The sequence below is a fragment of the Odocoileus virginianus genome, chromosome 1, assembly GCF_023699985.2.
Source record: "Odocoileus virginianus isolate 20LAN1187 ecotype Illinois chromosome 1, Ovbor_1.2, whole genome shotgun sequence".
NCBI classification, from domain to species: Eukaryota; Metazoa; Chordata; class Mammalia; order Artiodactyla; family Cervidae; genus Odocoileus; species Odocoileus virginianus.
This window is the reverse complement of record NC_069674.1, coordinates 105,611,200-105,631,016: the sequence shown is the minus strand read 5'-3', so window position 1 is coordinate 105,631,016 and position 19,817 is coordinate 105,611,200. Positions and strand designations below refer to the sequence as shown.

Here is a 19,817-nt window from a genome sequence, read left to right as displayed (position 1 = left end):
CTAATGTAGGCTTTTATTGTCATTAATGTAACTTGTAATATTGCTTTTGCTGCATCTTATAAATTTTAGTATTTTGTGTTTTGTTTACATTTGTCTCATAATATTTTATTTGCCTTCTTTGACCCAGTGGTTCCAGGATGTGTTAAATTCTACATATTTGTAAATTGTTTCATTTCCCTTCTGTTATTGATTTGTAGGTTCATTTCATTGTGGTTGGAAGATATACTTCGTTTGAATTTAGTATTTTTATATTCATAATTACATGTTTTGTGATCCATCCTGTAGAATGTCTGTAGGCACTTGGGAAGAATACATATTCTTCTGCTAACATTGGAACATTCTCTGGAGCATTCTATGTATCTTAAGTTCATTTGGAACATTCTATGGAACATTCTGTGTATCTGTTAAGTTCATTTGATCCGTGTGTTGTTCATGCCTGATGGTTCCTTAGTGATTTGCACTCTGAATATTCTGTTGATTATTCAAATTGGAGTATTGAAGTCTCCTACTATTATAGTATTGATGTCTGTTCTTGCTCAGATCTGTCAATGATTGCTTTATACATTTATTTAAATGCATTGGGTGTTTATATACATCCAAATTTGGTGTGTATAAATACCCAGTGCATTTAAAGCAGGATATCTTTTTCCATGTTTCACTTTCAGCCTCTCAGTGAAGTGTAGTTAAATCTAAAGTTAATCTCTTGTAGACAGCATGTAGTTGGATCATCTTGTTTTATCCATTAAGCTATGGTATGTTTTTTTTTACTAGAGAGTTTAATCAGTTTACATTTATGGTTATTATTGATAGGTAAGGGCCTACTGTTGTCATTTTGTTAATTATTTTCTGTATGTTTTATAGTTCTTTTGTTCCTTTCTTTTAGTGTTGCTCTCTTTCTTTGTTTTTTTTTTTTTCTTTTCTTTTCTTTTTTTTTTTTCCATTTATTTTTATTAGTTGGAGGCTAATTACTTTACAGCATTGCAGTGGTTTTTGTCATACATTGAAATGAATTAGCCATGGATTTACATGTATTCCCCATCCCGGTCCCCCCTCCCACCTCCCTCTCCACCCCATCCCTCTGGGTCTTCCCAGTGCACCAGGCCCGAGCACTTGTCTCATGCACCCAACCTGGGCTGGTGATCTGTTTCACCCTAGATATACATGTTTCAATGCTGTTCTCTTGAAACACCCCACCCTCGCCTTCTCCCACAGAGTCCACAAGTCTGTTCTATACATCTGTGTCTCTTTTTCTGTTTTGCATATAGGGTTATCATTACCATCTTTCTAAATTCCATATATATGTGTTAGTATACTGTAATGGTCTTTATCTTTCTGGCTTACTTCACTCTGTATAATGGGCTCCAGTTTCATCCATCTCATTAGAACTGATTCAAATGAATTCTTTTTAATGGCTGAGTAATATTCCATGGTGTATATGTACCACAGCTTCCTCATCCATTCGTCTGCTGATTGGCATCTAGGTTGCTTCCATGTCCTGGCTATTATAGACAGTGCTTCGATGAACATTGGGGTGCACATGTCTCTTTCAGATCTGGTTTCCTCGGTGTGTATGCCTAGAAGTGGTATTGCTGGGTCATATGGCAGTTCTATTTCCAGCTTTTTAAGGAATCTCCACACTGTTTTCCATAGTGGCTGTACTAATTTGCATTCCCACCAACAGTGTAAGAGGGTTCCCTTTTCTCCACACCCTCTCCAGCATTTATTGCTTGTAGACTTTTGGATAGCAGCCATCCTGACTGGCGTGTAATGGTACCTCGTTGTGGTTTTGATTTGCATTTCTCTGATAATGAGTGATGTTGAGCATCTTTTCATGTGTTTTTTTGCCATCCGTATGTCTTCCTTGGAGAAATGTCTGTTTAGTTCTTTGGCCCATTTTTTGATTGGGTCATTTATTTTCCTGGAATTTAAATGTAAGACCAGAAACTATAAAACTCCTAGAGGAGAACATAGGCAAAACACTCTCTGACATAAATCACAGCAGGATCCTCTATGACCCACATCCCAGAATTTTAGAAACAAAAGCAAAAATAAACAAATGGGACCTAATGAAACTTAAAAGCTTTTGCACAACAAAGGAAACTATAAGCAAGGTGAAAAGACAGCCCTCAGATTGGGAGAAAATAATAGCAAATGAAGCAACAGACAAAGGATTAATCTCAAAAATATACAAGCAACTCTCTTTCTTTGTTATTTGATGTTTTTTTTTGCATTGATACACTTTGATTCCTTTCTTTTTTAAAAAGATATTTTCTTTGTGGTTACCGTTAAGCTTATATATAAATATTTAAGTTATAATAGTCTCTTTTAAGCTGATAACTTCAATTGCATACAAAAGTCTACACTTACACTCATCCCTGACCTGGTATGTTATTGATGTCACAATTTGCATCTTTTATATTGTGCATATAATTATAGATTTTTATACTTATGTTTTTTCATACTTTTTTCTCTTTATACTTTTTTCTCTAACTTTTGTACTGGTTTAAAAAGTGGTTTATGTGTCATCCTTATAGTATTACATTATTCTGTATTTGCTGTGAGATTTATACTGTTTTATGTTGCTCTTAAATGCTCTTTCCATTTGCTTGTTGGACTCTCTTTAGCACTTCTTATAAGGCAGTGCACTCACCAGGGCAGAACACTGAGATGCTCAGACCTCTAGTGGTATTAAACTCGTTCATTTTTTGTTAGTCAAGGACATTCTTCGTGTCTCCATTTTTAAAAAAAGGTAGTTTAAAGATATATACATATATATTATACACTTTTATAGATATACAGTTTTGCAGATATACCCTTGATAATATATAGCTCGGACTTCTAGTGCTGTTAAACGCTTTCAGGTTTTGTTTGTCTAGGAAATTCTTCATGTCTCCTTCATTTAAAATGATAGTTTTACAGATATATACAGTTTTACAGATAGATACATATATATACAGCTTCTCCATCTTTGACTGCAGTGTAATCAATCTGATTTTGGTACTGACCATTTGGTGATGTCCACATGTAGAGTCATCTCTTGTGCAGTTGGAAAAGGTTGTTGCCTATGACCAGTGTGTTCTCTTGACAAAACTCTGTTAGCCTTGCCCTGCTTCATTTTGTATTCCAAGGCCAAACTTATCTGTTACTTTAAAGTATCTCTTGACTTCTTATTTTGCATTCCAATCCCTTATGATGAAAAAGAGAATCTTTTTTTGGCATTAGTTCTAGAAGGTCTTATAGGTCTTCATAGAACTATTCAACTTCAGCTTCTTCAGCATCGGTGGTTGGGGCATGGATTTGGATTACTGTTATATTGAATGGTTTGACTTGGAAATGAATCAAGATCATTCTGTCATATTTGAGATTGCACCCAAGTTACTGCATTTTGAATTCTTTGGTTGACAATGAGGGCTACTCCGTTTCTTCTAAAACATTCTTGCCTGTAGAAGTAGATACAATGGTAATCTGAATTAAGTTCACCTATTCCTGTCCATTTTAGTTCACTGATTCCTTTAGATGTCAGTGTTCACCTTTGCCATCTCCTGTTTGACCATGTCCAATTTACCTTGATTCATGGACCTAACATTTCAGGTTCCTGTGCAGTATTATACAGCATTGGACTCTGTGTCACCACTAGGCACATCCACAACTGAGCATCATTTCTGCCTTTGTCCAGCCACTTCATTATTTCTGGAGCTATTAGTAATTGCCCCCAACTCTTCTCAGGTAGCACATTAGGGGGCTACTCCCAACCTGGGATATTCACCTGTCATATCTTTTTGCCTTTTCAAACTATTCATGGGGTTCTCACAGCAAGAATCCTGGAGTGGTTTGCCATTTTCTCCTCCAGAGGAACACATTTTGTCAGAACTCTTCACTATGAACTGGCATCATGGGCAGCTCTGTGTGGTTTGGCTCATGGCTTCATTGAGTTATGCAGGCTCCTTCACCATGACAGATCATGAGCTCCTTATTGAAAAATTCAGGCTTAAATTAAAGAAAGTAGGGAAACCCACTAGGCCATTCAGGTATGACCTAAATCATATCCGTTATGATTATACAGTGGAGGTGATGTATAGATTCAAGGGATTAGATCTGGTAGACAGAGTGCCTGAAGAACTATGGACTGAAGTTTGTAATATCGTACAGGAGGCAATGATCAAAACCATCCCAAAGAAAATGAAGTTCAAGAAGGTAAAGTGGAGGCTTTACAAATAGCTGAGGAAAGAAGAGAAGTAAAAGGGAAAGATGCACCCAGCTTAAGGCACAGTCCCAGAGAAGAGCAAAGAGAAATAAGAAGACCTTCTTACATGAACAGTGCAGAGAAATAGAATGGGAAAGACTAACGATCTCTTCAGGAAAATTGGAGATATCAAGGGAACATTTCAGCCAAGGATGGACACAGTAAGGGACAGGGACAGGAATGGTAGGTGCCTAACAGAAGCAGAAGAGATTAAGCAGAGGTGGCAGTTGTTGGTGGAAATGTAATTGATACAACCACTATGGAAAACAGTATGGAGAGTCCTTAAAAAGCTAGGAATAAAAATTACCACATGACCCAAGAATCCCAGTACTGGGCATATACCCTGAAAAAACCAAAATTGAAAAAGACACATGTACCCCACTGTTCATTGCAGTACTATTTACAATAGCTAGAACACGGACACATTCTAAATGTCTATCAGCAGGTGATTGGATAAAGAAGCTGTGGTATGTATATATAAGCAACTATTACTCAGTCTTAAAAAGGAATGCATTAGAGTCAGTGCTGATGAGGTGGATGGACCTAGAGCCTATTATACAGAGTGCAGTAAGTCAGAAAGACAAACAAGTATCATGTATTAATGCATATATGTGGAATCTAGAAAGATAGTACTGATGAACCTACTTTCAGGGCAGCAGTGGAGATGCAGATATACAGAACAAACTTGTGGGCATGGGGTCGGGGTGAGGGAAGGAGAGAATGGGACAGATGGAGAGAGCAGCATGGAGACATGCACCCACCGTATGTAAAATAGATGGCCAGTGGGAGTTTGCCTTATGATTCAGGGGCTTGGTGAAAACCTAGAGAGGCGGGATGGGGTGGGATGTAGGAAGCAGGTTCAACAGGGAGTGGGCATATGTATACCTGTGACTGACTCATGTTGACCTCTGGCGGAAACCAACGCAACACTGTAAAGCAATTATCTTCCAGTTAAAAATAAATTTTTTACAAAGGGAAAAAACATCCAGTTGAAATTGAGATGTTCTTATGTATAAAATATACATACAATTTCAGAGATTTGCTGTAAAAATAAAGATGCAAATTATATCAATAATTTTCATTGATTTCATGCTATAATATATGTTGATATACTGGATTAAATAAAATGTGTTCCTAAAATAAACTAATTTCACTTGTTTTAAAAAAAAAAGAGGTAGCAAGAATACATAGAACTATACAAAAATGGTCTTAACGACCTGGATAACCATGATGATATGGTCACTCACCAAAAGCCAGGCATCCTGGAGTATGAAATCAAGTAGGCCTTAGGAAGCATTACTACAACAAAGCTAGTGGAGGTGATGGAATTCTGGCTGAACTATTTCAAATCCTAAAAAAGGATGCTGTGAAAGTGCTGCGCTCAATATGCAAGCAAGTTTGTAAAACTCAACAGAGGCCACAGGACTGGAAAAGTTCAGTTTTCATTCCAATCCCAGAGAAGGACAATGCCAAAGAGTGTTCAAACTACCAATAGTTGCACTCATTTCACATGCTAGTAAGGTTATGCTCAAAATCCTTCAAGCCAGGCTTTAGCAGTACATGAAACAGAAACTTCCAGAAGTACAAGCTAGGTTTGGGAAAGAGGAACAAGAGATCAAATTGCCAACATTTGTTGGATCATAGAGAAAGCAAGGGAATTCCTGAATCTACTTCTGCTTCATTGACTACATTAAAGCTTTTGTGTGGATCGCAGCAAACTGTGGAAAATGCTTAAAGAGATGGGTATACAAGACCACCTTACATGTCTCCTGAGAAACCTATATGAGGGTCAAGAAGCAACAGTTAGAACTGCACATGGAACAGCAGACTGGTTCAAAGTTAGGGAAGGAGTACGTCAAGGCTACATATTGTCACCCTGCTTCTTTAACTTCTGTGCAGAGTACATCATGCAGAACGCTGGGCTGAATGGATCACAAGCTGGAATAAAGAGTGCTGGGAGAAATTTCAGCAGCCTCAGACATGCAGATGGTAGCACTCTAACGGTAGAAAGTGAAGAGGACTGAAGAGCCTTTTGATGAAAGTGAAAGAGGAGAGTGAAAGAGCTGACTTAAAACTCAGCATTCAAAAAACTAAAATCATGGCATCCAGTCCCATTACTTCATGGCAGATAGATGGGGAAAAAATGGAAACAGTGACAGATTTTATTTTCTTGGGCTCCAAAATCACTGCTGATGGTGCAGCCATAATATTAAAAGACCCTTGCTCCTTGGAAGAAAAGCTATGACAAACCTAGACAGCATTTTAAAAAGCAGAGACATCACTTTGCTAATAAAGTTCCATATAGTCAAAGCTATTCTTTTTCCAGTAGTCATGTATGGACATTAGAGTTAGACTGTAAAGAAGACTAAGGGCCAAAGAATTGGTACTTTCAAATTTTGATACCAGAGAAGACTCCTGAGAGTCCCTTGGACTGAAAGTATGTCAAGCTAGTCAATCCTAAAGGAAATCAACCCTGAATATTTGTTGAAAAGACTGATGCTGAAGCTCCATTACTTTGGCCCCCTGCTACAAGAGCCGCCTCACTGGAAAAGACCCTGATGCTGGGAAAGACAGAGGGCAGAAGGATAAAGGGACAGCAGCAGATGAGATGTGTAGACAGCATCATGGACTCAGTGAGCGTGATGTTGAGCAAACTCGGGCAGTTGGTGAAGTACATAGAGTTGCGAAGAAAGGGCCATGACTTAGCGACTGAACAGCAACAAAACAGTCAGTATTTTTGGTTCATAGCTTTGTTTGTTTCTGCAGTTTGAATGTATCACCATATACTCTCCCAACCTAAAAAGTCTGTGCCAAGAAATCCTCTGATATTATCATTTGAGGAGGAGGATGTCCCCTTTATTTGATGAATTTCTTTTCTCTAGCTTCTTTCATGTTAATATATTAATAACAGTATTACTTGGTGTAGTTTTCTTTAGGACAACATATTTGCTTTTATTTGAGGTTTATAAATCTGAATGTCCATTTCCTCTGCAGATTTCTTTGGCATTATTTTTTGAAATAAGCTTACTAATGCTTCCTCTTCTTGAGGGAACTCCCTAGTGCATGTACTGATTTAGTGATGATGTCAAGTAAGTTTCATTGGATTTCTTTACTCTTTTCTTCTTTTTGTTTCTGTGACTGGGTAATTTCAAATGATCTGCCTTTAATTCACTGATTCTTTTTTTCTGTTTGAGTCTGCCTTTGAAACTCTCTCTGTTGAATTTTTAAGTTCAGTCACTGTATTTTTCTTGCTAGAATTTCTGTTTACTTCTTTTTTATGGTTTGTGTTTCTGTTTTCCACTTCTTGGATTTCATATGTATCAGTGTGTGTATACATTGTTTTTTTGATGTTTGTCTCTCAGTGTAGTTTACTAAGTTTCTTTAAGATTATTTTGGATTCTTTTTAGGCAATTCATAGATTTTTATATCTTTGTAGCTGGTTATTTGACCTTTTTTTAGTTCTTCTATGGTGTCATGTTTTCTTGATTCTTGTGATCCTGCTAACCTTGCATTGGTGCCTGGGCGTTTAAAAGAAAGTTTTCTCTTCCAGTCTTTGTATCCTGGCTTCCAGGGATAATGGCCTTTACCAGACTAGAGCTTCTAGGCATCTCTCAAGCCTTTCTTCTCAGCTCTTGCTTTTTCCTTGGGGGTGTGGAGGACATTTTGAATTGTTTCTTCTCTCAATCTCACTGAGTCATATTAGGTTCTGAGAGTCCTAAGTGCGAACCAGTCCTTTTCTGGACAGTAGTGCCTGAAATGTCAAGATTTTTGTGAATTTTCTGTTTCTCTCCTTCCTTCCTGAAAGGGATGTCTTGGACTTTGCTCCTTCCCTGTTGCATGCTGAGTCATGCCAAGTGCTCGAGAGTCACTTTTTTCTTTTCTCCAGGGTAGCATGTAGATTCTGAGCCAAGGAGTGCAAGCTCCATCTCTCTTCTCCTCTCCTGAAGGGAAAGTCTCAGGGTTTTGTGCCTTTACCAAATTTTGTAGCGCTGAACTAGTTGCTGGATTCCGTACTGGCTGCTTACATCTGTGTGCTGTCTGTGGGGGCATACAGGCCAGGTGCCTTGGGTTTCCACCCCTTTTCTTCTCATCCAGAAGCAGTCCTTGTGGGGAATGACACAAAGGCAGGGACCATCAGACTTTCACTTTTCATTTTCTTTCCCCTGAGGGAGAAGTTATGAGTTAGAGGGATCTCTCCGGGAGCTGAGTTTTGGTGACCTGGGGAAGGGATGAGGTGGTCAAAGTAAAACTGTTTCTCCTGCAATTTTCAATAGGCCTGATCTTGGGTTTTGTTGTCCATGGGGATGCTGGAGCCTTTCTGCTGTAATCACTACTTCTTAAAAAAGTATTTTCATCCCTGAATGATTGTCAAAACAGAGTTTTTGTGCAGTGGAAATGAGCCTTCTGTTCTGCTATGCTGCTGAACTGTTAACTGTTAACAATCCCTGCCTCTCAGTTAGAATATTTAGACCAATTACATTTAAATCATCAGCCATTTGGATTTAAATCCACCATTTCTCCATGTTTTTCCTTTTTGTCATATCTGTTGTAAACTTTTCTTTTTATTCTTTTTTCTTTTGATGATTTGCTTTTTTAAATAGTGCTACTATTTTATAGTCTTGTTCATTGCTTTGTGTTGTTGTTTTTGTTCGGTTGTTAAGTCATGTCCAACTCTTTGTGACCCTATGGACTGCAGCACTCCAGGCTTCCCTGTCCTTCACTGTCTCCCAAAGTTTGCTCAACTTCATGTCCATTGACTCCATGATGCTCTCTGACCATGTCATCCTCCGCCTCCCTCTTCTCCTTTTGCCTTCAGTCTTTCCTAGCATCAGGATCTTTTCTGATGAGTTGACTCTATGTTTCAGGTGGCCAAAGTATTGTAGCTTCAGCTTCAGCATCAGTCCTTCCAATTAATATTCAGGGTTGATTTCCTTAAGGATTGACTGGTTTGATCTCCTTGCCATCCAAGGGACTCTCAAGAGTTTTCTCCAACACCACAGTTCAGAAGCATCATTCTTCAGTGCCTAGTCTTCTTTATGGTCCAGCTCTCACATCCTTACATGACTACTGGAAAAACCATAGCTTTGACTCTACAGACCTTTGTCAGCAAAGTGATGTCTCTGCTTTTGAATATGCTGTCTAGATTTGTCATAGCTTTCCTTCTGAGGAGCAAGGGTCTTTAATTTCATGGCTTCAGTCGCTGTCCACAGTGATTTTGGAGCCCAGGAAAGTAAAATCTGTCATTGCTTCCACTCTTTCCCCTTTTACTTGCTATGAAGTGATGGGATGAGTTACCATTGTCTTAGTATTTTGATTGTTGAGTTTTAAGCTGGCTTTTTCACTATTTTTTTCCACCCTCACCAAGAGCCTCTTTAGTTCCTCTTCACTTTCTGCCATTAGGGTGGTGTCACCTGCATATCTGAAGTTTTTGATGTTTCTCTGGCAGTCGTTTCAAGCTTGTGATTATCTAGCCCGGCACTTCACATGATGTATTCTGCATGAAAATTGAATATGCAGGGTGGCAGTAGATAGCTTTGTCTTACTCCTTTCCCAATTTTGAACTAGTCCATTGTTCCATGTGCAGTTCTAACTTGTTTCTTGACCCTTATACAGATTTCTCAGCAGATAGTTAAGGTGGTCTGGTATTTCTGTCTCTTTAAGATTTTCCACAGTTTCTTGTGATCTACACAGTTGAAAGATTTAGTGTAGTTAATGAAGCAGAAGTAGATGTTTTCCTGGAATTCTCTTGCTTTTTCTGTGATCTAGCTGATTTTGACAATGTGATCTCTTGTTTCTCTGCCTTTTTTAAACTCAATTTGTACGTCTGGGCTTCCCTATAGTTCATATGGTAAAGAATCTGCCTGCAGTGCAGGAGACCTGGGCTCAATCCCTCGTTGGGAATATCCCCTGGAGAAGGGAATGGCAACTCACTCCAGTATTCTTGCTTTAAGAGTCCCATGGACAGAGGAGCTTGGTATCACGTGGTTCATGGGCTCACAAAGATTTGGTCACGACTGAGGGGCTAACACTACTACTACTATACATCTGAAGTTCTCGGTTCATGTACTGCCTAGGCTTGCTTGTAGGATTTTGAGCATAACCTTACTAGCATGTGACATGAGTTGTATATAGCAGTTCTACGCTAGTTTGAGCATTCTTTGGCATTGCCCTTTTTTGCTTTATTGTTTTTAAATCATAGTGCTGCTTTATGTAGATGGGTTTTTATTATTCCATTACATATCATTTAACCTGGTTTTTTACTCTTCAAGGTTTGCTCCTCCCATTTATTTTTTGTTTTTTTTTTTAAACTTATATATTTTTTCATTCTTTTTTTGTGGATTTGCTTCAAATTTTAACATTCTTAATAGCAGAACCAAAGGTTACTTAGTGTATATAGTACCTTCCAAAAAAGTGTAAGAACGTTAAAGACCTTTAACTCATGACCTGCCTTCATCTCTCAAGTTTTTGTTCCACAATATTTTAGTTCTTTTTAAAAATTTTTTCACTTATTATTAAGATTATTTCAAAATGTCAGTGTCTGTTTAGATTCACCCACAGTTTTATCCATTTCTTTGCTTACCATTTACTCTTGTGTCTCTCTTTCCTTATCATGTCATTTTTGCTTCCTCCTGTATTTATTGCTCCACTGATATCTGAAGACTCACTGCTTTCTCAATTCTGGAAAATTTTTCTGCCTGAACAGCTTTGAAGATTACCTTTTACCCCATTTGCTTCTCTGCAGCTCCTATTTAGTGTGTTTTAGATTATCTCGTTGATTTCTCCATCACTCTTATTTTTTTTATATGTTTTATATGTTCCTTATTCTGTGTAATTTCTTCAGGTATTTATTGTCCTTAATTATTCTTGCTGCAGCTTGACCTAATCTGATGTTCAGTCTGTCCACAGTTTTTAATTTCAATCTATTTTTTCTCCCTTTATTAACTGTAATGTAAAGTTGTTTTTCAGATATACTTTCTCTTTTATTATGATATAAATTTCCTTTACTGAGTTTTCATTACCACTTCTATATCTTTATGTGTTTTAAGGATGCTTGGTATCACTTTTTGCTATTTTAGGTAGCTGAAGTTCCCTTGTATGAATTTTTGATGGTCTCATGTGGCAGTTTGTTTCCTCTTCTGTAGTTTCTAATTTCATCCTCTACTTCATAATTCTGGCTGATAAGTAGTATTTGTCAGTCCTTTATCAGTAGATATAGCCCCTTTGACTTAAGTTGTGTGTGTTTTTCTGTAAAGTTATTATATTTGCTTTTGACTGTTATCAGGCAAAGCCAACTTTTATGTTAATTTCTGACTTGGAGATTTTGTATCCCATAGAAAATACAACAAAATCCCACACCCAATTTGAAAGCAAATCATTGAGTAGTTAGTAGCAGCTAAACCACTAGTTTAGCTACTACTACAAACCATTCAGTTCAGTTCAGTGGCTCAGTCGTGTCCGACTCTTTGCGACCCCATTAACCACAGCACGCCAGGCCTCCCTGTCCATCACCAACTCCCGGAGTCCACCCAAACCCATGTCCATTGAGTCGGAGATGCCATCCAACCATCTCATCCTCTGTCGTCCCCTGCTCCTCCTGCCCCCAGTCCCACCCAGTATCAGGGTCTTTTCTAATGAGTCGGCTCTTCCCATCAGGTGGCCAAAGTATTGAAGTTTCAGCTTCAACATCAGTCCTACCAATGAATACCCGGGACTGATCTCCTTTAGGATGGACTGGTTGGATCTCCTTGCAGTCCAAGGGACTCTCAAGAGTCTTCTCCAACACCACAGTTCAAAAGCATCAATTCTTCGGCGCTCGGCTTTCTTTATAGTCCAACTCTCATATCCATACATGACCACTGGAAAAACCATAGCCTTGACTAGACAGACCTTTGTTGACAAAGTAATGTCTCTGCTTTTTAATATGCTGTCTAGGTTGTTCATAACTTTCCTTCCAAGGAGTAAGCGTCTTTTAATTTCATGGCTGCAATCACCATCTGCAGTGATTTTGGAGCCCAGAAAAATAAAGTCAGCCACTGTGTCCACTGTTTCTCCATCTATTTGCCATGAAGTGATGGGACCGGATGCTATGATCTTAGTTTTCTGAATGTTGAGCTTTAAGCCAACTTTTTCACTCTCCTCTTTCACTTTCATTAACAGGCTCTTTAGTTCTTCTTCACTTTCTGCCATAAGGGCTCTATCATCTGCATATCTGAGGTTATTGATATTTCTCCCAGCAATCTTGATTCCAGCTTGTGCTTCATCCAGCCCAGCATTTCTCATGCTGTACTCTGCATATAAGTTTAAGCAGGGTGACAATATACAGCCTTGATGTACTCCTTTTCCTTTTTGGAACCAGTCTGTTGTTCCATGTCCAGTTCTAACTGTTGCTTCCTGACCTGCATACAGGTTTCTCAAGAGGCAGGTCAGGTGGTCTGGTATTCCCATTTCTTTCAGAATTTTCCACAGTTTATTGTGAGCCACACCATTAGTAGTAGCTAATATTTGGTTTGTAATGTTCATTTTTAGCATCTTTTTATCCTTGTCTTCCTTTTGCTTTTTATTTCTTTCTTGTTGAAACATAGCTACACAAGATCTTTGCTCTGTTATATTCAGTTAGGTGATTTTTAGCAGGAGGATTTTCCAGAATATCTGGTACATCATATGGTTGCAAATGGGAAATCTTTTTCTGTATTTTTAAGTGTCATTTCTGTCCTCTATTTCCATCTTGTGTGCTTTTATCAGTTAGAAATATACTACTATAAAAACCTTAATGTGACAGTTAAATCTCTAATAAGTTTAAAACCTGAATTATAAATTATCTTTAATCTTTCTTCTAAAGAATCTAGTGTTCCAGTGCAGGTTTTGTTTCCTGTGGAACAACTACCGCTTCAGTGACCAACTCTGAGTGAAGAGTTGATCCTTTTGCCTGTTGCTTCGGGACTCATGTAGACTCTCCATTGCAAAGTTAAATTTTTCTTTATTGTAAAGTTCTAGGATTGGTTATGCTTCTTAGGAGTGGATTCCACCTTCCAAGGAATTCCAACTGTTGTATAACCTTATACTTTCCTTCCTGATCTGAGTGTGTATACATCATTTGTGTTGGTGTTCCTACCATGAGGGGGATGACTTTGTGTTTTCATTTAATCTTCTTCAACAGTTAAGAGGGACATTCTCCTGTAAGATAGGGACTTTGGAACATCCTCCTGTAAGGTCTGGACACCCTGCCTCTCATGTGCTCACTAAGCACCAGGGTCACCAGTTTTTTCTGTGCAAATTCCCAGTTCTTCCATTTCATTCAAGATACCTTAAGCCTCTGTCTCCTTTTCTTTTGCTTTTTGTTTAGTTTTGCTTCTTAATTCCAGTCCTATTTGATGCCTCTAGTCATTTTCCAAAGAGATTCCCAAATATAGGTGTTAACCAGAGTTTTCCAAGAGATTCTGTCTTAGAAGTGTATTGTTTGTAATAGCTGGAACAAAATGAATTATCCCCTCATGGTTATTGGAGCTCCAGTCTAAATCTCATCCTGTATAATGTATTTTTTGCCTGTCCTAGGAGCTCCATAATTTTAAGTAGTTATTGCTTTCTGGGCTTGCTGGACTAATGTAGTGCAAATATTAAAAGCCTTCGTAGTCACCTTATTTAGTACCTAACTTGGCATGATCATAGGAACAGATTATGGTACTCAAATGAAGCTGTTCAACTTCCCCATGCAGAACTTTATATATTTTACTATATATATACACATATGTATTTAATGATTTCTTGTTCTAGTCCTGTAATCAATAGCAATAACTATAGAACATATTCCTTCCACATATGTTTAATCATTCTGTAAAGTTTGAAGGTAGGGGGTGAAGGGAATAGTAGCTTAGGCTAGGCATTATGATGTTTGTTCTGTAGTATTAATTCATTTTTTTTTTTTGCTCCACAGTATTAATTCTTCATATCTTAAATTAGGTGATTAAACTATGAAGAATTTCTATAATCATGGCTTGTTCTTATATCATCCAAATTGGTCCAGAAATTTTTGCTTTAAAATCTTTCATTCTTACCCAACTGAGAGAATTCCCCAATTTCACCCTTTATTAGGTACAGTTGACCCTTGTCAACCATCAACATACTCATTATTTAAAAAATTGAGTCAATGATTCAAGTAATTTAGTTTCTTTCCATTTCTACCAAATCAGATATTTATCCTCATTCTGCTTTTTAGAAGGAAAACAAGAAACATAAATCTGATTTGCATAATTGTTTTTGATCATCAAGCCCAGTTTTCCAGATCTAGTTTCATTGTTGTTGTTTTCTGCATAGAATGTTAGGAAGCTAAGTGGTTATGAGTGTGTCTCCTGAAAATTTTATCTGTAGTCTTGTGCTTCCTGGTAGATCAGATGGTAAAGAGTCTGCTTGCAATGCAGGAGACCTGGGTTTGATCCCTGGGTCTGGGAGATCCCCTGGAGAAGGAAATGGCAACCCACTCCAGTATTCTTGCCTGGGAAATCCCCTGGATGGAGCAGCCTGTCAGGCTACAATCCATGGTCTCGCAAAGAGTTGGACAGGACTGAGCGACTAACACTTTCACTTGCACCTGTTAGCTCAGCTGGTGAAGAATCCACCTGCAATGCAGGAGAGCCCAGTTCGGCTCCTGGGTCAGAAAGATCCGCTGGAGAAGGGACAAGCTCCCCACTCCAGTATTCCTGGGCTTCCCTGGTGGCTCAGCTGGTAGTGAATCTGCCTTCAGTGAGGAAGACCTGGGCTCGATCCCTGGGTTGGGAAGGGAACGGCTTCCCCCAGCTCCACTGTTACGGCCTGGAGAATTCCATGGACCTGTATAGTATGGGGCTGCAAAGAGTTGGATACGACTGAGCAACTTTCACTCACTATTTAAATATAGTTAATTACATACCAGACTTGTAGCTAATTAATTTGTAAGCACTTCCTTAACTAAAAATAAGTAGCAGCAAATTTGACAGAATTTATTAGAAATACAAGAAAACCATGTAGACTGTAAAAATGTAGTAATTTAGTAATAGACTGATTGAATATAGTATACTGAAAAACATTTTTACAATCACTTGTAGAGATTTTCATGGCAGGGATATAAATTGTAAGATATCTGAGGAAGTCAGTAGGTTGAGATACACCGTTAGTGGTTATAGATCAACATGAGTTCCTTCATCCCTGCTTCTTACTGTGCATGTTAGTGTAGAAGAACTTGGAGGTGTATGTTAGCATAGAAGAACTGAGCCGAACTAACTGACTTACAGAGGGTGTTAACTCAGGACCATACCTCATGCTTCACCAGGTAAAGCTTACTAGTCACTGAAAAGTATAAGCCTCTCCTTACTTTTAGGAGTCAAGACAGAATAATTATTATAAGTAAAAAGGTAGTTAATTATAGGTCAGAATTGCGCCTTAATTATTTTGTAAATTTGATTTTTGAAACAGAGCTAGAAGTTTTGACATGGGCTGTATTCCCTCTTGTTTTTAAACCTAATTTTTCTTTAACGAAAGAGTAGAGCAGATACCTCAGCATATGCTTCTTAAAGATTCTTAAAGTACATTTTTTTAAGAACATTTAATTGTTAGAGTACATTTCTGAAAGTACATTTCATTTCAAAGAACTGTCTTATTTTTGCTCTTATGCCATAAATAAGCTACAGTGCAGGAGACCCGAGTTTGATCCCTGGATCAGGAAGATTTCCTGAAGAAGGGAATTCTCCCCACTTCAGTATTCTTCCCTTGAGAATTCCTTGGACAGAAGAGCCTTGCAGGCTACAGTCTGTGGGGGCGCAAAGAGTCAGACATGACTTAGTGACTGTAACACTTTCACATATTATTCAAAACCAAAGAGACCAAAAAGTTTGGCTATATATTGAGATATTTTCTCTGTGTTGTATTTAGAAATATTTGAGGTTTTTAGTTGAAATCGTTTCAGTTTTATAGGTGCTATTTATAACCTTTGAATTCAGAAAAAATAAGGACCTTGAGAATTTTTCCTGTTTCTAAAAACATATGAATCCTTATTCTAAAATTTACATTTATGCAAAAATAATTTTTCATACTGCATTTCTGTCTCAGGCTAAAAATCTCATAGAGCGGTTTTTTAATCAACAAGTGGAAGTTTTGGGCAGACGTGCAGAGCCATTGCCTGAGATATACTATATTGAAGGTACCCTCCAAATGGTTTGGATTAATCGCTGCTTTCCAGGGTATGGAATGAATATCCTGAAACACCCACGATGTCCTGAGTGCTGTGGTATGTAATGAAATCTGATTTTATGATTTATTCTCTTACCTTCATTATGCCTAACTGAATGTCTCTTACTTATATTTACTGTCATTTAGGTTTGAAGTAGTGTGTTTGAAAAGACTCAGCCTGAAGATTTAAAAGAAAATGTCTGGCTTAATTCTGGCCTTGTTTTAACATTAAAGAGGGGTTGGGGCGTCAGGCAGTTGTCTGGGAGGAAAAACAAATGCTAGTTATGATACACCTAGAGTTACTTAGCAGCCAAACTATATTTATTTTAGAACCAGTTTTTGAGGAGTTTACATTCATATAGCCTAGGTTAGGTACCTTTTTACTTTAAAAAAGTGAGTGTAAGAGTTGCTTTCCTCCCAGTCTTCCTGCTGGCCTTGATCCTCCCACTGAAGGGTCTGGGCTGCTGTCTGGCTTTGCTCCGTTGTGTTCTCTTACTGAAGCATCTGGAGAGGCTGTTGGCATGAGGATATGGATGCCAAGGTCTTTGAATTTCTATTTTCAGTTGTTGATTGAGCCAATTAATCCTCAAAGACTTTCTAATAAAAATACCACTAAATTAGTACCATTTTCCAAGTCTCTGTTTTTTCCCCTTCTCTTCGGTTGTCTTATGTTAGATTAAAAAGCCGTTCATTTGATAGAGCTCTAAATATTATTTTTACTTTGCTTTACTTAACTTGGTTAGATTTTGCTCTATTTTTTCATAATTTTGTTTTTGTTTAGGGATATGAATTTTGACAAAATGTACTGAAAATTTGTCTTAGGAAATACAAATTTAACAAATAACACACTTACAAGTACCAACCTAGTGACTGTTTTATGAATCTGTGCTTACATACGTCACTAGAGCCCAGAAAATGATGAAGAAAAGCCTAGGAATGCCAAACAGTGAAAACAAAACCTGGTAGTTTTAGCTGTCTATTAAATGCATTTACATTATCCATCAATAAAGTCTTTTAAGACAAGCGAAAACATTTAAAGAGTTGTATATCATTAATTCCAAGAATTTGAAATAAATGTAGCTCTTTCGTGTGAAATAATAGGTTTCATCATAATTATTATTGTGATAATAATAATTTCATCATTAATTGTTTTGCATTTATAAAAGTTCAGATAGTATAATTTTCAGGTATTCTCATTTTACCATGTAATTATAACATTCAAGTTATTATGTGTTATAGGTTTGATTAGGTTCATTAAGCACCTCTCTTATTCTTGACAACAGACACCATGGGAAATATAGATAAAATATGTGTAGAGCTCTAAAATACTTCCTGGCTCTGATGCTCTCCCACATGTGTGTCTGGGCCCACAGAGCTTAGCAATACAGGAGATATAGCCAGGAAACAATTAGTGAACAAGAGACCACCACACCACAGGGAAAAGAGCAGAAAGGAGGTTATGTAAAGCAAGCCAAATTAGAGATAGAATGGATCCTAAAGGATTAATGTAATTGGCAAAAAGGCTTTCTGAATGATTTGACACTTGAGGTAGGACTCTGAAGATACAGGCTTAGCAGGTACCACCCAAGCAAGGGCAAGATTGAGCTTCAGATTTCTGGGGGGATTTCACTTGACTGGGGCTAGAGGATTAGTATCCGAAGGGCATGGCAGGCTTTGAGAGCAAAGTGGGAGAATTCGAATTTAATGTGGCAGTATGAGCCGTATCTCTGAATAGAGGAGAGGAATGGCATTTATTTCTTGAATTTTATGGCATCATTATCATTGCTCAGTATACTTACCAACTAATGATTTGTTATATTTCAATTTGTGTCATTCAATGATAAATATTTTAATTTAGATTACTTTTGTGTTATCATCATCTCTGTTAGACTACTTAAGCAAGATTGAGCTCCCTTTTTTGCACAGAACTCATTAAGTACAGTGTTACCTTCAAGTCCTCATCACATACAGTTATTTTTGTCTATATCATATGAGGCTATCATTCTAAAAATTTTAAAGAGCACATGCTACTCAGAAACACACTTTGTTCTGCAAATTAAAAGACTGTAAAATGCAATGGACTTCCCTGGTGGCTCAGTGGTGAAGAATCCACATGGAATGCACGAGATTCGGGTTTGACCATTGGATTGGGAAGATTCCCTGGAGAAAAAATGGCAGTTTACTCTAGTATTCTTGCCTGGGAAATCCCATGGGCAGAAGAGCCTGCGTCCGTGGGGTCACAAAAGAGTAAGACCCAACTTAATGACTAAACAACAACAACATAAAATACAGTATATACAAGACAAAATTAACATATTCAATGAACTTAAAATCCATTCAAGTGTGAAATGAAATACTAGATAGAGAAAAAAAAAAGGAAATACTAGATAGAAGCACATAAAATGAATGAGGTACTGTGTAAAATAACTTACTTCCAAAATGAAGACACTCTATGTTCAGCACAGATTGAGATAAGCAGATCTATTATGTGAGTTTCTTTACTTTCTCAGCAGTCGGTAAGTAAACAGAGATGTTTTTGGATATCTTCCTTTACTCATTTAATTTTCACATCTAGACCACAGATAAAGATTGTTTGCTTATAAGCCTGGAAACTTAACTTTTTTACCTCTACTATTTTATCATTTCTAGTTAACTTAGCATTTTAAATTGATTTTTACTAAATTTAAATCATTTAAATTGATTTTTTCTAAAAAGCTGAAACTTCACATTTAGCCTTGCTTATTATATGCATCATTTTGTCTATCATTTTCACGTGAATAATGAAGAAGTTCTAATTTGTGAATTATAGATATCTCACAGTTTCATAAATTATATCATAAAAATACTACAACCAAAGTCCAGCTGGAATATTATACTGTTTCTGATAGAATTTTTTTACAATCCAGATTCTAAAATAGGTTTTACTGTGTAATTTCTGTGGTTTCTATTATTTCTATAAGACTCTGTATATCTTATTTTCCTCTTTATTTTATTCCTATTTAACCTCATCAAATAGCATTTTTGGACATAATATCCCACTCCTCCTTTTTCCTCTTCTTTAAACTATGGCAATATCTTAAAGTTACCTGAAGATCTTCTCAAAAATATGTCCAAGGTACAGGAGCCAGTCAGCCACATCTGTAAGTGTCTAGGTGAGTTGATGCACACGGAAGTTCGAGCCCACTGAACGCTGGTGCTAGTGAAGCAGCCCCTCAATAGGCCGCCTTCCCCTGCGGAAGCAGGAGGCGGGTTCTCACTGGCTACAGTGGGTGGGCACGCGGAGCTCTGATACTTCATGCAGCATACTGTTTCCTGTCACTTTCCTTATAAATGAGGCTTGCTGTCGCACACCCAGAGCTTTGGGGAGCCCTAGGAA

The 19,817-nt window shown here is 37.6% G+C and overlaps 1 protein-coding gene across 3 annotated transcripts in view; it reads left to right on the top strand.

The window, feature by feature from the left end:
• The window catches only part of ZPBP (zona pellucida binding protein), a 117,033-nt gene that overhangs the window by 62,790 nt on the left and 34,426 nt on the right, over nt 1-19,817 (top strand). For all 3 annotated transcript variants that reach the window (XR_011489326.1, XM_070471924.1, XM_070471916.1), the window contains one exon: nt 16,322-16,499. Coding sequence is in view for 2 of the 3 variants with exons in the window: in XM_070471924.1 (XP_070328025.1) it covers nt 16,322-16,499 (178 nt within the window). In the remaining variant the exon portion in view is untranslated. The remainder of the gene's footprint in view (nt 1-16,321; nt 16,500-19,817) is intronic.